General features: G+C 35.5%; 3 protein-coding genes across 4 annotated transcripts; 1 reads left to right on the plus strand and 2 right to left on the minus strand.

Annotated features, from left to right (window-relative positions):
- The first annotated feature begins 1625 nt into the window (after positions 1–1625).
- On the plus strand, positions 1626–3928 carry LOC112032523 (uncharacterized). Of its 2 annotated transcripts, none has more exons than XM_024065288.2 (5): positions 1626–2092; positions 2284–2549; positions 2765–2858; positions 3118–3229; positions 3359–3928. In XM_024065288.2, the coding sequence occupies exons 1-5, from the start codon at positions 1957–1959 to the stop codon at positions 3534–3536; spliced, it is 786 nt and encodes a 261-aa protein (XP_023921056.1). In that variant the 5' UTR covers positions 1626–1956; the 3' UTR covers positions 3537–3928. The 2 variants fall into 2 exon arrangements, with proteins under 2 accessions (XP_023921056.1, XP_023921057.1); XM_024065289.2 differs by having other exon boundaries at positions 3362–3928.
- A 3373-nt stretch (positions 3929–7301) lies between these two features.
- Positions 7302–11851, minus strand: LOC112032486 (zinc finger CCCH domain-containing protein 62). Its single transcript, XM_024065244.2, has 8 exons — positions 11403–11851; positions 10574–10691; positions 9280–9341; positions 9149–9200; positions 8932–9037; positions 8629–8727; positions 8419–8536; positions 7302–8320 (listed from the first exon to the last, which is right to left on the minus strand). The coding sequence occupies exons 1-8, from the start codon at positions 11641–11643 to the stop codon at positions 7764–7766; spliced, it is 1353 nt and encodes a 450-aa protein (XP_023921012.1). The 5' UTR covers positions 11644–11851; the 3' UTR covers positions 7302–7763.
- Positions 11852–14911: 3060 nt separating this feature from the next.
- Positions 14912–22385, minus strand: LOC112032497 (CDPK-related kinase 5). The gene is made up of 11 exons (XM_024065257.2): positions 21574–22385; positions 20304–20434; positions 20072–20113; positions 19800–19908; positions 17811–17889; positions 17420–17716; positions 17226–17338; positions 16836–16943; positions 16698–16760; positions 16450–16617; positions 14912–15500 (listed from the first exon to the last, which is right to left on the minus strand). Exons 1-11 carry the CDS (start codon positions 22156–22158, stop codon positions 15360–15362), a joined length of 1836 nt encoding a protein of 611 aa, XP_023921025.2. The 5' UTR covers positions 22159–22385; the 3' UTR covers positions 14912–15359.
- Between the last annotated feature and the right edge of the window lie 1044 nt (positions 22386–23429).

A 23429-nucleotide genomic window follows, 5' to 3' on the forward strand; every position in this document is an offset into this window, starting at 1 on the left:
CCGCATTAATGTGGAGGTGATACCTGAACAGTAACTAAGCAGCTTTATGGCCACTAAGCTGAAGGTTCCGGTAGGTACTGGATGGGACAGAAAGGAGCTCCCAAGATAAGAACTACACGTGTACGATGGAAACGAGGGGAAAACGAAGTATAAAACATAGGAACGAAGGAAGTAAGGAGGACTTCTTCTGGCGGAAAAAAGAAAGAACGAAGAGAGAAAGACTGACTGAAAAAGAGCCGAGGAGAGTTTCTTTTTAGGAATAAACCAAAAGTATTCCTTGTTACTGGAGGAGTAGAACCTTTCCTGTCACACAGTACTAGTTCTTGAACCCATACTCTAAAAATTTATTGTTTGGGCTTGATTGGGCTGAAAACCCATTCGTACTCAGGGTCAATCCAAATTGAGTCCCTACAACTTTGGTTCATATTGTTGAGTTACTTAGTAAAAATTAGTTTGATTTGGTGTGATCAATTTAATTGCAATTATAAGCATAATTTTATATTATTGTAGTATGGGGTGGGGTGGGGTGGGGTGGGGTGGGAGACAGGGAAGGTCAACACAGGGTGGGGTCTCATAGGGCTCCGTGAGGCGAAAACTTCTCTTGACATGTGGGGAAGGGTGGCATCAAGGCTGAGCATCCATGATCTAGCACCACTCCACCCACCACCCCTAATTACAAATATGGTAAGACAAAAGTGAAAACCTTAAACTACTGTAGAACATTCTTCTAAGACCATATTGTTTATCATAACTTAATGACATGCGTGATTGTGATTGGTGAACTGTCACTTTCACATAGATTTACCTATTTTATTCACTACTCGTAATCTTTTATGTTAAGGTTGTAGCAATAGTTGTGACACAAAAGTTGAGTACAAAGACAATCTCAACTATAAAAACAAAGATTGCTATAGTAAATTAATTAATATATGAGAGAGCAATTCACTTGAAAGTTATTATATTCAATTGGAGTAATTATTCAATACACTGGGAGTATAGTGACATAATACTATCTCCTTTCATATAATAGAAAAAATGCCCTTATACCCCCTAAGCTTTGAGATAATTACACTTACACCCCTTGAACTTTTATTTTAGCAAATTTAGTATATAAACTTCGATTATGTAGCAAATAGACCCCTTAAATTTTTCTTTCGCAAATTTAGTACATAAACTTTCATATTATAGTAGAAAGAATTAAGCATAGTGTAGAGAAAAGGGATAGCAGTGTATACCTAAGTCAATTCACTTGAAAGTTAGTCTATTCAACTCTAATAATTGTTCACTACTTTGAGAATACAATAATGTAGTAGTCCATTATTTCATATACTATTATGTTTTACTAACTAAATTTAGCGTAAGATCTATTATTCACGTGAGAGGTTTTACTTCGAAAATACTTCACTAGCAAAGGTGAACAGAAAAATTAAGAAGCTAGTCTGCACGACGTTGTTAGACATCTGGGACCAAATCCTGGTCTGAAAACTTTTAAATCTGAATTGGGAGTTCTACCTTTTTTAGTTGCTATTCTATTCTATTCTATGATTAGTAGAAATTGACGTGTAATATTGGAGAGAATTGATTACATTATTTATCATGCTCTGCCCAGCTAGCTAGCTATCTAGCTAATTATGAAAGAGATCGAGTGGGTTATAAAAGAGGGAGGCAACAAAACACAAAGCGAAATGCTTCTCACAAAGGAGGCAACGACTCAGACAGCGACGGTGCAGATTATACTCTCTGTCTAATTTTATCTCCCTCCTCCTCCTCTTTTTATATCTCTCTACTGAATACTACTCCACCTACTTAATACCACTCTTTTACCTACTTAATACCACTCTTTTACTCTCTTTTTCTCTCTCTCTCTCTTGCTTATTCCTATCTATATATATATCTCCTGGCCCTAATTAACTAAGCCCTAAGCTAATTAGCAGTTATCTGATCAAAAAACCCAAGATGCGTAGCATGGCTAGCTCCACCTCCAACAAAGGCATCGCCGCCATTGTCGGCGTCGGACCCAAGCTCGGCCGCTCCATCGCTCGCAAGTTTGCCCACGAAGGCTACACCGTCGCCATCCTAGCTCGTGACTTAGGTATACACTGCTATCCCTTTTCTCTACTCTTACAGTCTTACACATAATTAAAAGGATACAGAAAATAAGATTAGTATGACCCAAAATGTTTAATATTACTATTATTATTCCAAAGACTTCTCTTTTTGAGGTTTTCCCTTTTTCTTTGTGGCATATACTATAATATTATCTATATGTGTATGAGTTTGTAGGGAGACTGTCTCGGTTTGCGGATGAGATAGCGAGGGAAGAGAAAGCACAAGTATTTGCAATAAGAATCGACTGCTCGGAGTCAAGGAGTGTAAGGGAGGCATTTGAAGGTGTTTTATCGCTGGGATTTGTGGAGGTTTTGGTGTACAATGCTTACTCTAACACTAATACGAATTGGCAACCCACCAACTTCTCTGACATTCGAATTGAATCCTTTCAGAAGTCCCTCGCTGTCTCTTCCGTTGGTGCCTTCCACTGCGCCCAACAGGTATCATCGTACACTCTATACTATAATCATCTTCAATTCCCATGTTATTATGTTGACTTTCAACCTTAATTTTCGTTTCATTAATATATGTTGTCGGAAACCAAACACTTTTTAACTGATTCTTTCCTTACTTTTGCTGTGTTCACTATAATTTTCTGGGTTTAAATTGATTGGATTTGTAAATTTTTTTTGGGTAACCATAAAATTGGAATTAGGTTCTTCCGGGCATGGTTGAAAGAGGAAGGGGGACAATTCTCTTCACGGGCTGTTCAGCTTCTCTCAATGGCATTCCCGGTTTCCCTGAGCTATGTAATTCTTCTTTTTTTCTTTTTTTTCTTTTGGGGTTTCTGAACCAGTCAACTACTGCTTGTCAAGTAGCAAATTACAATATCCAAAAGCAATCCATTAAAAGATTCACCTTTTGTAGTTTGGCTAATGTTTAAAGTATCCCTACACACAAGTCGTCTGCACTCCTCCCTTTCTTTTTCTTTTTTTTCCGAAAGGAATAGTGATGCTTTAATATTTTTTTATTTATAAATGTTGTTCTCTTGTGTACGGCATGAGACAGGCTGTGGAAAATTCGCGTTGAGAGCACTCTCACAGTGTCTGGCGAGGGAGTTCCAACCTTTGGGCGTACACGTCGCTCATGTTATCATTGACGGTCTTGTTGGCCCACCTAGGTTCTCTTGCATCTCTATTAACCAAGTCTATATTATACTCAGTTCCTATATACTACTAGCTATTACTATACACTTCTATTTATTTATATATATATATAAAAAATAAATGTCCTCTCTTTGTATTTGCAGTAGATTCCAGGCATCAACGTCTCAGAGAGCGTTGGTTGGGGAACAACAGAGCGGAGGAGGGGACGGGTCAATGGACCCAGACGCGTTGGCTCAAACCTACTGGCACTTGCATGTTCAGGACCGAACGGCTTGGACCCAAGAGATTGATCTCAGTCCTTGCAATACTAGATTTTTCTAGTTTTCTTCAATAGGGAAATTATGGGGTTTCAATGAATTACTGAATATTTAGTTTATTTCTTTTTGCTACCACTACACTGTTACTGTTTGATTCCTCGAGCCAATTAATTGCTAGCTAACTAGACCCCACATCCTTCAAGACAACTTGGAGGACTCACGGATCAACACCCAACTCGTATGATTATATATGTGTCCCACATTACTCTTTCGGGGGGATCAGGTTAAACCAAGTTTGGACCAAGCTAGCATATTATTGTTGTTGTTATTATTATATTTAGTACAATTGGAGGTAGATGTTTGTAATTTTTGAATTCATGTTTGATTTGGGTGTGTGTATATATAGATTGTTATTATTATTATTATTATGCGAGTAAAGATTTGATTTTGTGATGATTAAAAATGTAATTATATGATTAGTATTTGATAAAAGGAATAAAATTTTCCGATGATTAATCTATCGGTTCTAAATGATGTTTTATGGTGGGATTAGACTTCTAAAAAGAATTTTTTTTTTTTTTTAAAATGAAAAGCAAAGAAAATGGTGGGATTAGACTTCTAAAAAGAATTTTTTTTTTTTTTTAAAATGAAAAGCAAAGAAAAGACTTTTGTATGGTAGGGACCCACATAGGGGAAGCTGAAGGATAGATAGAATTGTAGGTTGGGACAGTGTTGCATGGACAATAGAATGACTTCGTGTTCTAATTAAGGACACACAAAGTTATCTGTACTAAAAACTTCAAAATAAAAAACTTCAACTTTTTCCAAAATTTTCTTGCACATGAAATTGGGAAAAATATTATTATTAATATTATTATCACTACGCATAAATATAAAAGTATCTTTCCAAAAACCGAAATGAAGATACAAAGTATGAGAAAAAAAAAAGAATAATATTAAAGAAACATTTATCATTCATAACTTGTTACATAAACTAAGTTGCGGTATAAATAGTACCATTTTATGTCTTCTTAACCTTAGCCGACAAAGAAAAAGTAGGCGCTCACAGTCAAAAGGCCCCTTATGTGTTGGTCCAGATATTCCAAAAAAGAGCCGTCATTTGGTGGTGGGCCTATAAAGTTTTGCCACATCAATTTGGACGAAGTGATCACCGTTCCCCACCTCCACACGTCTATACAAAATTCACAATATTTCTAAATTGGGTCTTAACAAAATTTTATGTTGGTAATGACTGATGAGTTCATATGTAAAGTAATAAGTTATGTTAAAAATGTCGTAAAATTATTATGATTTTGTGTGTGTTTGTATTTTTAACTTTTGTTTTTTTGTTTTTTTAAGAAGAGTGTATTTTTAACTTAATTTACAAGTCTACTCTCCTCATCATATCATGTCAGACTCTGAAACATACACAAGTCCCATCTCAAAAGTTTAATAATAGATCCTGACAATTCTTAATGATGGTTTTGAGAATTTAATTAGAAAACATTGAAGCGGCCCAGTGTGCAGGTTGGTACAAAAAGGATCAACCGCAAGATCCAACACAAGAAACAAATGTTATAAGGCATTGAGCTCCAAACAAGTAGAATCTTCAGCAATAAGAAGACACATTTGGTGGATTCTTTTACAGTTGGGAGAGAACTTTTTTTGGGGTCACAAGGCCGAACCAAGGTTTTAAAAAAAAAAGTGCAATTCCTCTCATCCAACTATCACCACAAATGAAATAATGACCAGCACAAGTGTCTGCACGTTTGGTCATAACTGTAGTTGGCACAATCATGTTCACACCATCAGCTTTGGTCGACATTCAACGAATCACCGACTCCAATACGACTCTCGCAACTTACAGTACTGCGCCATTTGCCACCACACATGCCTCTTCTGTGTCTTTGCTGTCAACGCTGTCCCACATTCTCTCTTCGGGGTCTTTTTCATGGGTAAAAGGTTAACGAATATCTGGAGGCAATAGCTTAAGGTCGGATGTTTTACCGTAATTGATCAATTTTTTGGCTGCAGTCACACGAGTTAATTAAGAGTAAATACTTTTTTCTTCTTTTGGTTGCTTCCAAATGAAGTGGGATCCAATAGATTCTTTCTTAACGGAAGCGCAATAAAATTTGTTAACAAAAAGCCCTTTTATTTTCTTTTCATTTGTTTGTTTTGTTTTTGTTTTTTATTTTTGGCATTTTCCAAATCATTATGTAACAATTTATAAGACACTTCATGTGTGTTAAAAAAATTTGGAATTCAAATCAATTTAGAGTTAGCCTTTTCAACTAACTATGATTTATAAGACTATCACTATGTGTTCTTTTAAATAATTACATAATTAGTCAAAAAAGTCGTGTAATTAAAACTACACAAGAAAAAATTTGGCTTCAAATATGTTTTGAATAATCTTGCTTTCAACCTACTATGTGTCAATTAAAATACCATCCATGTGTTATATGATTTGTTTAATTTGAACACCTAGATGGTCTTATAATTTTCCATGTAATAGATTGGAAAATATAAATCCAACTATGTTTGGAGCCAAACTTTGTTTTACATAAATATGAATAGTCTTTTCAATCACCACATAAATTAGAAAAATATAGCTTCAAACCGAATTGGAGCTAAACTTTTTCTTATTTAAACAAGTCATATGACTTATTAAAAAAGTCTCGTGACTAAGTGTGCGTTTGACATTGATAAAAGTTGCCAACTTATTTTTGCTGTTATTCATGAATCCTACTACATTTTTTGGTATTATTCATAAGTTCTACTGTACTATTTCAACTAACTTTTACCTTTATCTACAGTACTTTTAGCAAAAAATTTTAATTTTAGCAAAATAACCAAATCCCAAACATACCCTAAGATTACATACGGATGATTTTTCAATCACCACAGAGCATATTGGAGGAAGATAACTCCAATCCAGAGCAATTATTTATCCACTTTAGAATGAAATGTACTTTCTCATACTGTTAACAGTATACAGTCTACGGAATATCACCTCATTTAAAATCTCATCCCAATGCATCTTTATTTAAATGACATGGCATTACATTCACCTTTAAATTGATTAAATACTTAGTCTTCATTATAAAATGGACATTCTCCCTTTCGTTCAAAACAAATGAAGAGAATCATAATCCTCTATTCAAACTTAGAACTGCCATAAAATAGGGTAAGATTTTTAATAGGGGGCATAAACAATATGTATATATCACGCCCTCCGAGAATTTCTCGTCCATAATATTGCAATTTGTTAAATTATATTCTAAATATGTTTAAATAATAATAATAATATCCCATTTATATTGGTTTTCATTTCTGAAGACCAATGCCAAGATATTGCCAGAAATCTTGGTGTCTAAGTAATACTTAAAACAATGAGAGGTCCTGGGTTTTAAAGTCAGGTAGTGCATAGGTTATCAGGGACAAAATATTTAAAAACAATGACATTTCACAAATCAATACCACTGCTAAAAAATAAAGAAAAAAGGGCGATACATCAGAAGAGTGAAGTGAAGGTTCTACTATTAACCTCATCCTGAACAAAGGGATCTTCCTATCATGAAGTAAACAAACACGACTATACAGGCAGTTGCCCCAAAAATTAAAGATGCATTGCATGTTTATGGAAGAGTTGGTGGTACAGCTGATGCTTGTATCAGCCATCTCAGGGTTCACAATCCATACTCTGGTTTCAAGGCTGCTTTCTAACATGCTTTCATCCCAGAAAACTAATAACTAGTTGATTTAATTTTACAATAACTACAGGCAACCTCGTACAAGTATTGCATCTAGGACATGTTGACAAGCATAGTAGAATACCTGGATTCCTTGTCAATACAGTAATAAAACAAAAGTAACAGAAAGTTTTCACATGTTCTGTGTGTTTGGGGTGGAGCCGTATGGCCATTTGATATTGAACAAGAAAATGGAGCTGGCATAACAGCAGGTAGCCACAAATATAAAATCAAATCTACCGTGAACTTGCTTATATTGCAACAACAATTTTTAACATATGCTCCCCACACATATCCCCAGTATACTCAGGAAAACTCAATTCATAGAACCATATATCCACTCTAGCCTGAACAGCGCATTATTAAAAGAATAATGCAACTATAATTTCATATTAGTAGCAAGGTAACCAACATCATCACCAAAGGGAACTAGATTTACTTACTGAAAAATTGCAAGCCCAGGAATTCTTCCATCAAATCAGGGGACACAATAGGCCAGACAGCATCTCATCTCTGTCACCCAAATGTAGAGCAGCTCAAAATCCATACTTCATCTGTCCATAGGTCTCTGCACCTGATGGAAACGGATGCAACAGCCTGTCAACAAACAGGGACTCTGGCATGTGATTAAAATTTCTAAGTTCAAAGTTGTAGGTGGGATTTGAGTAGGCATTAAATTTATAATTGCTATGCTCAAACCACTGATGATGCGACCCCAGCAAAAAAGATGCACTAGCAGAGTTCCTAGAAGGCTGCCTCATCATGGTCAAAGTGGATGGCATATCATAACTAGACAGTAGATTGCCACTTTGAAATTGGTAAGAATTTTGTGGAGGACCAACATATGATTGACAAGCAGGAACTCTATCATTATTAGTAGGGTGAGCAAATTTCTGGTGCCTCTTAGAATATTTCGGGGCTCCTGAGATTGCATTTCCTTTGATATTGGCAGGTCTCAGTAGGGGGGCCTCTTGATGTTGATGATGTTTTTCAAATTTCCCATGTCTATCAAAATGCTTCTCCTTTTCTGGCACAGTGGTCTTTCTTGATTGAGATGATCTTTTATGATGGAATTGTTTCTGACGTTTTGAACCTAATTGTCATCAGAAATAAATGTGAATAAGAATCTCTAATATTCTAAAAGTAGAAAACTCAAGAAATTCTACCTCCCTTAATCCCGTCATCCCATACCTCCATTAGAAGACAATGTCTTCTTCCTTTTCTTCATTTCTCTCACAAGTCTTGCTGCTGTACCTCGTTTGTGCTTCTCAGCCAGCACTTTTATTCTTTCTGATTCATTACTCCAATGCTAAAAAGGTGGACAAGAAAACATTCAAGTAAGCCAACCTCTGGAAAAGTCTTTACCTGATAATATTGTCATTCCATTATATAACAAGTTACCCGTCTGAAAGTTCTCATCTTATAGAGGTTACGGCCCTTAACAAGCAAAGGAAAAAGTGGAGGCAATCTGTTAATACCCTTGCTCCAGAGAACCTCAACCTTGCAAATCAGAAGCATTGATTGGATACATAAATGACTAAATGGGTAAACTACAGTGTCAATGAATAAAAAAATGTGTAGTAATAGAAGCAGATATTCAATTATCAACAAATCACTCAGATCATTAAACTGATTATTTCCAGTAATGCATTTAACTTAGGTATACATAATAAGCACAAATCATCAAGGTGATAATTGCCCTACTGTAAATGTATGTTGTTGTTTGGATGCACCATAGCTTTCCTTAACAACCCTTCCAGCAATGATTCTCTTCCCAAGAAGCCTACCATGCCTTGTCACCTTATTAAACCTGTTTGAAAATAATCCCTTAATTTACAAAGAAAAATAAAAATTTAGGACCTAGATGAAACATCAAAGAGATAAGAGACAATAAAGAGGAAGAGCCAGGGCGACTGTATACTTCTCATAAACTTTCTGTGTGAACAGAACAACATCTCCCTTACAGACATCACCTGCAATATATAAAAAGGTCATGATTATCTCCAAAATGCCACAAAGTTCACAAAATAAAGGAACAGACACAATATTTACCTGTACAATTGATAACAAAAGTTGATCTGGGATAAAAGGCCTCACCACTTCCATTTTTTATCCTGAGATGTAAAAAAAAAAAAAACATATTACAGAAAATTACTAATGGAGTAATAAAACAACTCTAGAATGAAAGCATCTGACCCCCACCAAATTTTTTTTTCCTCTCAAATACATAACAAGTGACACAGACTCACCTAAATTTCCACATTTTGTCTGACATGATCTTATTGAGATAGATAATCTACTGATTCTGACTTGACAACTATCCTAACTTTTTGTCATCAGTGATTTTCTTATGAAAGAGATATATCACTTATTAGTCAATTAGTCATGGGTCAATATGGAACAAATTGGACTCAGACAATAAGGTATCTTTCAGGATTCTGAGTTCAACCTGGTTCATTCCTTTTAAGCACAAAAAGTAGTTGACAAAAGGGGAGTTGGGGTTTCATTAGAGAAGTCCAGATATCACACTATGATTGTTGGTGCTTATTAGAAGCAAACACAGGGTACATTCCTGTGGCATCAATAGAATTTCAAACTTATTTTTGGAGATTGTCATGGTCCTCATGGATACAAACAAAGCCCCCAAACCGCTATTAGGTTCCAAATTCTACATATTCTTCTTATCCCTTCATGGATTATCATCCTGCTCTATTGGACATTTGCACATATTGGGGAAGATGGCATTGGGACACCGATGATGATTTTTTTTTGATAAGTAGGGCACCAAAGATGCTTCCTCAGATTATATAATATATATTGACCTTGCATTTAAACCACGAAGCACAAACCATTTAATTGTAAAAGCTCATGCTAAGGGCATTGGTTTAGGAAATATTTTTAGTAGCTTTTTATGGAAAAGAAAAAAGCGACTAATTTTTTTGACAGTTTTTTATATTTCCCACAAAAGAAGTATCAAAACTTTTTAAAATGGTCTGTTAACAAATGCCCTAAGGGCACCTGTTAACAGGACCCTTTCATCATTCCCAAATAATCAAAGAATGGCTGTGAAGTCCCCTTGTAAGTACCAGTTAAGTAGCGAGCCCAACATCCTTTAAATATCTCAGTTTTTGGACAATTTCCAGGAGTAGTCAAATTAAAAATCATATATGTTTGTGGGAATTACTGCCTCTAAATTTAACCTCATTTACAATTATACAGAAAACAATGTAAAGGATAGCATTAACATGTCTTCTTTTATCACCACAAACAAGTGGCATTACAAACTGTGGCTACCAAAAAACTTCATGAGTATGCATATATATTCTGGTAGCATAACAGCACTTACCTCCAGTGCTCATTAATTCTTTGTATACAAACCGCCTTGGTCCCTGCTAGCCGGAGGTCATGCTTCCGCAAATATGCTTTGCATTCTTTCAGATTTAAGGAGTCTAAACCACTCCCTTCTGCAGAACACAAGACTGTCAAGACCTCATGATGTCCCACGATTACAACATAATGAGAAACACAAGAGCAGGTTTTCAAAAGCTCCACTCGCAAATGACCCGTCAGAAGAGAAATTCACACTCACTACCATATTGAAAGAATCGATGCCTCAACTCCTAAATCAGAGTTGACAAATTTCAATATTTTGATAGTGAGATGCCACCTCTTTCAATCACGACCAATATACTCGTAACTAAAAATCAACATTTTCTTAACAATATATTTACCACTACTGAAACAATGAAGATCACTTACAGTTACAGACACATAAATCACTTAAAGAATACATTTTTTTTTTTCACTGAAGTCATGAATGTGTTAGCAGCTGTGTTCAATGAGAAAGCCTCAAATACATAAAAGGCAGCCAGTAAAACGATATATATATATATATATATAGCTATTGAAGTCTAACAAAGGCATGTGATTCGTTGAATTGAATCTTATGATTTATCATTTAAGCTTGAGCTATTGAAATTCCTGATAGTCAATTTGGGTAGCTTGGGTTGAAAAACAAAATTGCTATTCGTTTGCTAATTCTCACGCAATTGCAATTCTATGTCTGAAATCAAAGGAATAAATATAAAGAGAGAATCAAACATTCAATACGAAACTAAAATTTCCAATAAAATTGATCAATTAAGAATGAAGAAACCCTAAAAAAACAAACAAACCTTTCAGACGGCAAATGACTTTGTTGCAGAGAGACTCATCGTCATCGTCACCATCACTGTCATCTTCGTCCTCGTCATCGTCTTCATCATCATCCTCTTCGTCGCTATCAACATCAACATCATCATCATCATCATCATCATCTTCTTCTTCATTGTCGCTGTCTTCTACTTCTTCATCTTCTTCTTCTTCTTCCGAAGAAGACAGGCATATGAGAATGCGTTTACCCTTCCTCTCGGTCATGTCATCACAAGGAATGGTAAAAACAAAAAAAAAAATCCCCAAAACAGAAACTGATGCAAAATTTAACTAGCAGCGATCTCTTTATACAGTGAAAAGTAAAGTTTCTAGGTCCGGCGAAGCTAGGAACGCCGGTATGCGTATACTACTTAGCCAAGCCCAAGAGGCATTTTGGAAAAATTATATTTTAAATCTTAAAAGTTTTGAATATCATTTAAACCTTCAATTTCGATTTTAAAATTTTTTTTAGAATCTTTTTTTTTTTTAAATAATTATACTTTCAAAATGCTTTATTTGAATTTTAAAGTTTTTCAAAATATTAAACCGATTTAGACGGTTTTTTATGGAACTATAGTGTGAGCATCCTAAACGGCTAACAGCACATTGTGGGCCTTTTCGAATGGCCACTTTAGGTCTTGCCATGTGAGTATTTATAGCCCAATGTGAGCCCATCCTAGGCATGGCCTAAGACTGAGTGCATCACTAACTTAAGGGTTGAGAGTTGAGACAAAGAATAGTTTCACCCAAAACAAAACAAAACAAAAAAAAAAAAAAAAGACAAAGAATAGGGGTTCGCCACTTAGACTAGGTTCAAAAATTGCTTTTGATCCCTATGCAGAGGTCTAGCATATTATATTATAAGTTTGTGATAGTTGAATAAGAGATCCATGGTTTAATTCTCGCATATACAAAAAACTGATTGATGTACTGGTTTGATGATATCATGAGCGAACACCACAAGTTAAAACTCTCTAAAAAAAAATATAATTCGAGTATTACATATTAGAGTACACAATTGGAAAGATGTTAAATACCTAAGTTTGACGGATTGAATGAATTGACTTTCACTCTATACCTCCAAGCCATACTTTAGTAAGAGCTCCCTAAGCAGAATCTATCATAAACATGCAAAATAAAGATCCAAACAATATACACAGGAATAATTTGTTCCAGACATGAAGCGAGGTATCATATCTCTAGGGGTTGGCGTAATCACATGTTTCTAACATTCATTGAAATGAAATAACATCCACATATTCATTGAACAAGGGAAAGAGAAAAGGAAAGAGGAATTTATAGGGTTTTTGGAAGTTGTTGCGTATGATGATATGCATGACCAAGGATGTGTACATAGGTTAGGTGCTGCATATGTACCTTTAAAGGCAGAAACTCTAATGTAAACTACATTCCTATCCTATGCATGATTCTAACTACAAATAATTAAAAGATAGAAACTTAAAAACATAAGAAGAAAAATAAATAAATAAATAAAAGAAAACTTATCTTTAACAAAGACAATAGTCTTGAAGCTTGTTATGATTCAGACAAATGAAGGAGATAAGCATGCATTAGATAAGGAGTGAGCTGATATGGAGTTGATGGCTATCTAATTGTTATTTCAATTTGTTGATTAGGATAAGTTGTTTGTTAGGATTGTTATTTGTTGATTAGGATGAGTTGTTGGTTAGGATTAGTTCATGATTTGAATTTACTGCAGAACTATCAAGATGTAATTTGAATTTCCTAGTTGAGCACTTTGCTTGAGACTATTTAAGAGTAGAAGCAATTAATAAATAGGCAAGCAAACGTTTAATCCAAAATTCTCTTCTCTCACCCCCATTTAGGAGATGATTTATCATTTCATTTCCAGTTCATAGCAAAGCTTAACAAATCCCCTTGATCTTTTGGTAGAATAATTCTATCAAAAAAGAGCACAACCACGTAAGAAAACTTTTGGGCTTAAACATCAACAACCACAAATAGGGATTTTAAGCAAAACAAAATTTAAGAACAAAGACAATGCTTGGAAAGAAGCTCTCTCTCTCTCTCTCTCTCTCTCATGCTTGATTGTTCTCTTTTATAGTGTTTTTGTCATAGTGATTGTTGATAATTTGTTATAGGCTGACATGCTCTTTTTATAGTTGAAAATTGGGGTGTAAAACCTAGGTTTTCGGATTATTTCTTTTGAAAAATTCTTCCATAAATGGCTTCTCCAATTGTTGGTTGCATTCACATGAACCAACTCTATGTATGCATGGTCAAGCACGAGTTAGCGAGAATGAACGCTGCATATGCAAAGGTGGAGTTTTTTAAGAATGGTTTTGACATTTTGGTGTTCTTCCTGGCCAAATTTGCCTAATTGTTGTTATTAGAGATAGTGGGCTTAAGTTGTAAGAGATGCAAAATGGGGTGTCTACAGTTGTTCCTCTTTTGAACATGCTTCATGAAACAAGTAAAGTCAAAAGCCTAAATAGATTATCCATTTTGTTTTGACTTAAAATTTAGGCTCACCCACGCACACATTAGTCAAACAATGAATTGATACATAGGGCAAGACGATATGATGGGTTAGATTTGCTTACGACGAGGACGACCAACCTCCTTCTTGGTTTAGATGGAATCATAATATTTGATTATGAGTGCCACGATTTGATTCTTGAGTTGAGGTGAAGGTTCCTTTTCTCGAACTTTGGTTTTGTGGGTTGAATCATGTCTCAAGTCAAGTCAAGTCAAGGATTCCATGTCTTGAATTTTAGAAATGATCCTCATCTTGAGTGGAGAAGGGGTGTCCTTTTCTCAGATTTAGAAGGTTTCTTGTTTTGAACTCGTGTGATATCATCATCTCAAACAACGAAGATTACATGTCTCAAATCTTTAGGAATGTTCTCATCTTAGACGAGGATTTTTCGCATTTCAAACTTGAGAGTTGCTCTTGAATAAAGAAGGTTTTGTGTCTCGAGATTGTATAATATCTTTATCTTGAATAACAAAAACATGAGTGGTCAAAATGGAAATTTTATCGAGATGATGTGAGGGTGATGCGTATGAATCACAGCTTTCCCCTTTAGTAATTTATCAAAAATTTGTAAATTTTGTATTTGTATTTGTACCATTATTCTTAAAATAAACTGCTCGTATTACTGTATCTATCAAGGGGAATAATGCTGCCTAAAGCTTTCTCTCAAGTATTTCACTTTTAACAATGTTAAGATCGGGAAAAATTCATTGAATGGGCTCAAAACTCAGGCGCTACGATAGAGAATTAAGGTAACATCTGATCAGTTATAAATTAGTTCAATGAGCTTCCACCTTCAAAAAAATTTCCCAGGTGTCAGAACCTGCATCAAACTTAAGCAGAAAATTAATGCTCCGGAGAGTCCTGTCCAAGCCAAATGCTCACAGAAGCTCTCAACAGAAAAACGAAGGATTCAATTAGGTGACCATATCATATAATACAAGAATGCATATCCTCATTTGGGTTTGGAGAGAATGAGTGAAAATGAGCAGTAACTTTTGATTAGAAAGAATGAAACACAGTATGATCTAACACAACTCTGGACTTGTCAGACCAGTCCAATATGTCAGAAGATCAAGTATAATTGTCAAACAAGTAACAAACATTCGAGAAATACTCTCACCTGCAACTAACCACACTTAACTACAGCTTTACATAAGAAATACAAAATGCATGTGCTTCACTGCTTTAAGGAGCACAAGGGTCAACTCCAATCCTGAGTGCATGCAATATGCAAGCATGGTCTGTCGAGATAAAAATAGTCCCAAACGCACTGGGCACTGACCATAATTGCAATGGCAACTATCCCTGAATATTAAAGGTCTGGAGAGTGCCTTAATCATCTGTTACCAGCTCATTTTCTGGTCAAGTCAGTATGCAACAATCAATGCTTCTTGGATATCCAGCTTGGCCTTCAACAATTTTATTGAGCTTTTGTATGTGAGCGGCTAGATACACCATGCAACAATTTAACAAACCCAAGGAAGCTCAGCTTTCCATCAGTATGCCTAATCCAATCGTGAAGAACAGCATGAACAGGGACAGAAGGACCGAGGCCTAGTTCCTGAAAAAGTGTGCATGAAATTCATTGATCAATCTGTATTATGTTTGTTGAGAAATTGAAATCACGCTTTGCTGTTTTTGCAGCCAAGTTCAACAACTAAACTGTAAGAGTGAATATAGAACAGTGGTCTTTTGGATCTTTCAGTTTTTTATGAATAAACCAGAAGAATATTTATGGGTTTACATATCAACCTAATAGAAAGGGCAGATAGAAAACTGATTGAACTGAATAAGCATAAAATATCTCATTCACATCAAAGCAATCTGAGAAACTATGATATCTTCGGCAATCAGATTAATTTAATTTTAAAAAGTTAGTTATCATATTCAAAGATGACTGCTAAAATATTTTGAGGTATTAATCTAAACTTGGTCTCATATATATAATTCATGAACAATTAAATTACAAACCTAAAGAGTTTAGGCAACTTATGCTTTGTTATTCAGCAAATTACTAGGCTACCAAGTTATTTTTCACTTTTAAGCTGGGACTCTAAACAATGTTGCCATTAGTATATTTAGACAGTTAAAATTATACTACAGTTTGAGAGAGAGAGAATGTGGCAAGTGGACAGCAGGATCAAAATCAGGAGCAATAAATAATGCCAAAGGCAAGATACAGAGACTAGTTAGGACCAAGCACTCACTGCCACAATCAATGATCATTTGTTGCCTTTAATACACAAATATGCAAAGTTCAGATTCAGTTGCATGCAATCACTCTGACCAACTTTCCAAATCGCAGAATTATCCCATAACAGCCAAAAGAAATTTGATTTATGAAAAAATAGAAAAGTCGCTAAATAATTATCTGCTTTCTGCTTATAACAAATGAATATCCAACTAAACCACATGCTTTTTTTTTTGGTTGTTGGTGTGTGTGTAATTTATTCAAAATATTAATATAAGTAGATTCAATATGGGCATGCATTTTGTAAAACCAAACCTACCGAAGCCAATTCGTCAATGACAATAGCTCTGTTTCCATCCTTCTCAAAAAGTTCAAAGGCACCGCGAGCATGTTGCTCCCACCGATCAAGAGCCTCAAGCTGATGCACACTTAGTGCAGCAGCACAAAACTCCTCAAAGTCCATCCTTCTGTATTGCAATGCATTAAACTGCAACCAAAAAGAGGCAGTGAATTTTTTAAGATGGGGAAAAAACACACCAAATTGATTACAGTGGTCAAGGCACATACTGAAGCAAGAAAATCAGGGATGCGCGAATCCTTCATAGCATCCGTTGCGTGTTTCATCAAGGCCTGACAAGAGCATGACAGTTAGAGCATAACTAACATATCAAGTTTAAAAAGAAAAACATATGGAAAGAAACCAACCGCTTTTATATTCTCTAAGCTTATGGTGCCATTCTTGTTTGGTTCCAAAAGCGCAAATTGCTCCTTTAAATAAAATAGCTCATCTGCTGTCAACGTTTTGGATAGAGCCTGCCACAACAACGAAAAAAAAAAGCTGTTGGACACTTGCAAATTTTATTTTCCACATGCAGATAAATAATATAGCAGACTAGACTTGAATGATTAAGTCATGAACAACTAAAGCTACTAATTGCATGAACTAAATGTCAACAAACAAGGACATAATAGAATTCAAGCAAATATGAAGAGAACTTTCATAATGATTTCAAAAGAAATCTATTACTTCAGACTAACATAGACATTAACAGAGAAAATATAAATAAATTATCTCCATTTACATCAAATACACACCTTTAATGCAGCTTTTCGTAGAAATGATGATCGCATGTAAGTCTTCATGAGTTTGAATATTAGTAAATCCAGAGGCACTTTTACATCATTACAGTTTTTAATCCAAGGATGACCTGCAAGAGAAATGTCTCAGACACACTATAGGAATATACAAGGAAAAACTAAAAATTTTTGACAGTGGATGAGGCACTCACTTAAAGCTTGAGCAGCAGTCATTCTCTTCCGTGGGTCTTTATTCAATAGGCGCTTCACAAAATCTTTAGCTTCAGCAGACAAAGAAGGCCAAGGTGGTTCATCAAAACTTGGATCAGCTTTTAACACAGTCCGAAAGATCCCAGACTCAGTTCTGGCCCAAAATGGACGGCTACCACACAATAGGATATAAGCAATTACGCCTATACTCCAAATGTCTGCCTCTGTACTGTAAGATCTATGTAGAACTTCTGGAGCTACATAGTATGCACTTCCAACTATGTCATTAAGCTTTTGATCTGCAAAGAAATTGAAACATTTGGAACCATTATCCCATTCAAGGAGCTATAACCAACAAATTGTGCAGCTTAGTTGAAAGCAATGAGGACGAACCTGGTTTTACAAAATCTGACAAGCCAAAATCTATGGCCTTCAATTGTGAGTTTTCATCCTTTGACTTAAACAGGAAATTCTGATGAAGCAATTAATTACACTTATATGAGTGTGAATAAATGAAAGAGAATGCAAACTGCAACAAACACATGCAGTAAGAAAAATATAAAACCTTCTTTTACAAACATTGCTGAAAAAGTGATTTGGGTAAACCTTTTTTACCTCAGGTAAGTGAGTCTTTGCTCACTGAGCTTCCATAATTTTTACAATTTTTTTTTTATTGGCAAACAACACAAAGACCCAATGGGCATTGAACCCATGACCTCATCATCTAGAACATAGAGTGGAACGAGATGCCAGTTGAACTAGAGCTCATAATTTTTAGGGTCAATTAGCATTTTGGTCCTTAATGTTTGCCCAATGAGTCAAAATGGTGCCTACCATTTCTAATGCGTTAGTTTAATCCCTACCTATAAAAAAAAAAATGTGTTAGTTTAATCCCTAACCTTTTGGTATTGTGTCAACATAGTCCCTACCGTTAAGTGGTGAATAGAAAATGCAGACGCGGCTAACAATGATAACAAAAAATTATTTTTATGCCACCTGACTGCCACATGGAATGAAGTCAATTAATAATAACAAATTGGGATTGAGATCCCTAACTTTCAAAAAAGAAACTGACACAATAGAAACCTATCATTCACAATTTGGCTCCATGCTCTCAAAGAATCTATGCTCCATGGAGTAGATAATTATTGCTAGAGAACAAAAAAATTTTAAAAAAAATTATAAAGAAAATTACAATAAACCCATGTTGCTGTAAAACCAATACGTAGTGAGTGATAGGTAAAGCATCCAATCCCTCCTATGAGAATTCTAAAAATTTCCAAACATGTTTCAAATCTCCACCTTATTTCTCTCTCTGAAACTCAAAATGACCCCAGAGTGCATTCCTTATACTGGACCTTGATTAAATTTGACACCAAATATGATTAAATCCTCTCAATTTACATACACCAACACCAAGGCCACCATTCACACCAACACCAACACCAACACCAACACCTCCTCTATTTTCCAATGCCCTTTAATGTACAGCACGCCGTTGCCACCTCAGTACCCCACTCTCTACATGGCCTCACTCCTCCCTCTGTTGTCTATGCCACTGTTGCTGCTCCCTCCCTCAGTACCACTAGGTCCCATCTACATGGGTTTTGGTTAATTGGTTTAGTTTTGGTTTTCCTGTGTCTCTAAGTCTGATTTATTTATTTATTTATTTCAGGCCATGTGGCAGTCCAGGTTGAAGCCTAGGTGGCATAAAAATAATTTTTTATTATCACCGTTAGCCACATCACCATTTTCCATCCACCACTTAATGGTAGGGACTATTTTGACACAATACCAAAAGATTAGGGGCTAAAGCAATACATTTGAAACATTAGAGACCATATTGACACATAGGGAACATATTAGACACCAAAATGATAACTAACCCAAATTTATACAATTTGAAAATGATGTTTCAAAGAAAGATGGACATGGGATATAGACATAAGGATTTACAAGGAAACACTTGCATGAAAGCAGTCATCCCTATCTAAAAGATATATCATGGTAAATCACACAGATGACATATAAAAAGGTGTTTCAAATTTCTTAACATAATTCAAGTTCTATTCTATTTAATAGAAGACTGACACACAATTGATGGGAAAAGATGTACATCTGGTGCAATCTTGAAAATAAGACAAATCATGTAAAAGTCTTCTTAAAAGGGTGGGACAAAAAACATAGTTGTTAAGTAGAGAGACCCAACCAGATGCTCAATTCTATGCTATATTGGTTCAAACAGACAGCTTGGTCCTTTTGTGATGCTCGTCGAAATTTTTTTGAAGGTTTAGTATGAAGGACATTCCAATTACTAGGTGCACTACAGCAGAAATCAATCTAATTCCATAAAGGTTATGAAATTATGAGAATATACTCTACCTCAGGTTTAAGGTCACGGTGCACCACACCCTGGAGATGGCAAAATGCAACAACATTTAATATCTGTATCATGACAACCTTAGCATCATCTTCCGTGTACTTCCCACCCCTGAAGAAGAGAAAGATCATATATGTATAAGCTATGAGTTACTGATCAATTTTCTCTTTCACAAATTTCATATATATATATATATATATATCCTTCTTTGCCCATCAACTTTAATAGGCTCAAAGAGTACCACATTGGATCTTGCAATTTAAAAAAGAAATACCTTGATAGTATTCTATCTAAGAGCTCCCCTCCTTCGCATAACCTGCAAGATGCAGGGCAATTTACCAGTGCTCGTTAAATTAAAATTCCATACAAGAAAATATTGATGAGTACTCTTGCTAATAACCAGTCCCCAACAAAGAGAAAGATGAACTCAAAAGATATTTCCAAGTAGTTATAAAAATATTAACAGAAGTATCTCATTCAAAGCAAAGGTTGCAGTCAGAACTTACTCCATTACTATATACACGTTATCATGGTCTTCATATGCATCATAGAACTGTATTAGATTGTTATGCCCGTTCAATGCTCTCAACATTTTAACCTCCCTTCTCACGTCCTCAATGGCAATGGCAGTGGTCATCTAACAACAACAGTAAAATAACAATAAGCAAAAAAGACAGTAGCAAAATCCAAAAGACGGCACCTCAGGGTGTTACACCCTAAGATAAAACTTGCTCCATTTTCACAAAGATAGAAATAGCAAGATTTAATGTAATAGAACTATAAAAGTAATGCTGGAACAACTAACAACACACAACAAATTCGTCACAACAATAAAATAAAAGAAGATGCATTACTGACTAAAAGCTGGTTTAACACAAAGTGTTAAAAACAAAAACTAAGTTTAAAAACAAAAGAGTAGAACAAATGATAACATGTCTTATATAGCATTAGGATGATAGACACTACACAGTGTTTATCTCCAACATTGAAAAGCTGTACTAGTGAAACCTTGTAGCATAAGTTATTAACTTTTCACATCTATTTCCATAACATTCGACGGGGCTCCATAAACTAATTCCACAAGGCTTTTATTCATGCCATTCTCCCAATACAGGTATATTCTTTTCGAATATCTCAAAAATTTCTTGATATTCACACAAGTTAAAGAAACAGGAGATTCTTCCAGAATTTACTACCTATTTGTAAATATATAAAAACTTCTAACTTAAAACCAGTCCATCATATAATTAACTTCCTTAAAACCAAACATTAGTCTTAGACCAATAAAAAATAAATCAATCAATTGTAAGAGTAAACCCATTTCAAATTTATTCCTTCCAAAGCCTAATACTTGGTAGTCAATCCAAACAATTTGGTAACCATCTAATCTAATCTCACTTCATTGTAGGACCACTAGCAAAAGTTAGTTTTATTTAAAGAAAAATGTCAACTCCAATCATATCACAATCCCCTTTCAGGGATCAAAGACCTCTACATCTACATATTTGTCCAAGAGACATATAAGTCATCGACGACCAAGACCTTTCTTCTAGTAAACCAAATCGATCTTTATATCACGAATATAAAATGAATTACAATTTACGACTCAATAATCATAATTACATTAATGATAATGGTAATAATCAGCCTATAGATCCAATTTCTACAAGTGTCAAAAGCCACTAAAATTCACTAATGTTCATACAAAGTGTAACAAAGCACATTATGGAAATTGAACTATTAAAGCACAATTAGGCGAGAAATTGAAGGAAGAACCTTGGCTTTGGGAATGACTTTTACGGCGACCTGTTGGCCTTTGAGCTCGCCTTTCTTGAACTTAGCAGAACAAGTGTACCCAAAATGCCCTCGGCCGACCTCATCTCCGAGCTCGTACTTGTTCCCGAAGTGCTTGGAGAACCCGAAGCTCTTGTCGAGCCCGGACACGCGCTCCGACTCGCTCCCTTCCGGTATTGAGGCCTCGTTCGGCTTCACCGAGCCTTGCCGCCTCGCCAGCAAAGATCGTATGTGCTTCGCCGGAGACGGCGGAGGAAACGGTCTCCTGAAGAACCGATTCGGCGTCGACTTCGTGCTCGGAGATCTCGCCGGAGACTTCTTCGAGAACAGGGAATGCGCCGGACTCGGACTGTAGAACGGGAACAACGGAGATTTCTTGCCGTTCTGCGCTTCGCTGGCGTTTCGGTTTTCGTCGCCATTGTCGGAGCTCGGAATCTGCGGCGGTTGTTTGGTTTCCGCGACAGAGTTATCCTTATCCGGAATAGAATTACCATTAGCGAGCTGAAGATCACGTCGTGGAGATGATAAGCCAGGATTTGTAGAGGGCTTGGAGATACAGAGACCCATCTCTCTCTGATAAGCGATAACACAACCTTCACCAAACAAAGAACTCAAAATATTTCAATTTCTAGTGGTGAAGTGGTAATTCCTGTGCTCCTAGTTATAATTAGATACACCCAGATTTGAAAATTGAAATTCGCTTTTTGAGTGGAAGAATTTTAAAAAAAAAAAAAAATGAGTGTTTGTGTTATAAGAAACAAAGACTAGTTTTGGAGTGGTGGTTGTGGAAGACAAAAAGAGAGGGATCCATATTAGAGAAAGGGATAAAAAGGAAAACGACGATTATTATTATTTTTTTTTTCTTTGTTTATTCAATAAGTAAAATATTAATTAAATAATTAAATGTTTTAATCAGTTGAACAGTGATTGACAATGATGATTAATGGGAGTGTGATACACATGCATTGATAGTAGTAAAATTTGTTAGGTGCTAATGGATGGAGCTAGGGGTACAAGGTACTTGCGGTTGGTGTTGTGGTTGTGTTGTGGGGACTAGGTGAAATGTACGTACGTTCCAGTGGTCCAGAACTATTATGGGTATGGTATAAAGCTGAAGCAAGTCCACGTGGCGTGCATTGGAGTTGGTTTGTGTGTTGTGTGTGTTAACCGAATGAATTAATAGTATTATTACGTGTGGTTCTGTGGTTTCGGTTCGTTATTATTAGATGAAAGAATGAAGCAGAGACGAAGCTTCGTTTGCCTTTTGTTTTTGTTTTAAGAAATGTGATATACATAGCACTTTCTCAATAAATAGTTAAAAAATAAGTTGTTACAAGTTGTTATTGATAAATAAAAAAATAATTTAAATAATACCGTTGTGCTCTTAAATTAGAATAGATAACAACTTACTCCCTAAAATATATTGCAAAAGTGTTACCAAAATATTGCTCATGTTAGGACTTCTTTTCCTTTTGAGGCGCAATGGACGTTTTCATTTCGTTAACTTTGTCTGGGCAAGAGAGAGAAAGGTGCAAGCAACGCGTTTCCGATTCTCCAAATTTCAAACTCAACGCCGTTTATTCTGGCTGGCTTGCTTTCTGAACAAGCTATCTTGGCAGAGTCCCAGTCACAGCTTCCTCATATAGGTCTTCTAAAAAGTTAAAAAAAATGAAAATACATAAAATAATATAAACTCAGGTGATCGTGGACTTAATCTTAAATTAGAATATTTTAAGTGGGAGAAATACAAATAAAGTAGAAACGGTTTGTCAATTTTGTTCTGTGATATTCGGTTGTTATCTAGTCAATTTCTTTTTGTGTATTTTTCACATGTATGT

Source organism: Quercus suber, unplaced genomic scaffold (genome assembly GCF_002906115.3).
Source record: "Quercus suber isolate HL8 unplaced genomic scaffold, Cork oak 2.0 scaffold_1104, whole genome shotgun sequence".
In the NCBI taxonomy this organism is placed as follows: domain Eukaryota; kingdom Viridiplantae; phylum Streptophyta; class Magnoliopsida; order Fagales; family Fagaceae; genus Quercus; species Quercus suber.

Excerpts from the sequence above, each read along its gene's own strand:
- LOC112032523 (XM_024065288.2), top strand. The coding sequence starts at position 1,957 with ATGCGTAGCATGGCTAGCTCCACCTCCAACAAAGGCATCGCCGCCATT. Across the intron at positions 2,859-3,117 it reads TCCCGGTTTCCCTGAGCTAT|GCTGTGGAAAATTCGCGTTG; the intron begins GTAATTCTTCTT and ends GGCATGAGACAG. Across the intron at positions 3,230-3,358 it reads GGTCTTGTTGGCCCACCTAG|TAGATTCCAGGCATCAACGT; the intron begins GTTCTCTTGCAT and ends TTGTATTTGCAG.
- LOC112032497 (XM_024065257.2), bottom strand. The coding sequence starts at position 22,158 with ATGGGTCTCTGTATCTCCAAGCCCTCTACAAATCCTGGCTTATCATCT. Across the intron at positions 17,717-17,810 it reads GTCAGATTTTGTAAAACCAG|ATCAAAAGCTTAATGACATA; the intron begins GTTCGTCCTCAT and ends ATTTCTTTGCAG. Across the intron at positions 16,944-17,225 it reads TACGAAAAGCTGCATTAAAG|GCTCTATCCAAAACGTTGAC; the intron begins GTGTGTATTTGA and ends TTGTTGTGGCAG.
- LOC112032486 (XM_024065244.2), bottom strand. The coding sequence starts at position 11,643 with ATGACCGAGAGGAAGGGTAAACGCATTCTCATATGCCTGTCTTCTTCG. Across the intron at positions 9,038-9,148 it reads ACACAGAAAGTTTATGAGAA|GTTTAATAAGGTGACAAGGC; the intron begins GTATACAGTCGC and ends ATTTTCAAACAG. Across the intron at positions 8,728-8,931 it reads AACAACAACATACATTTACA|GTTGAGGTTCTCTGGAGCAA; the intron begins GTAGGGCAATTA and ends CTGATTTGCAAG.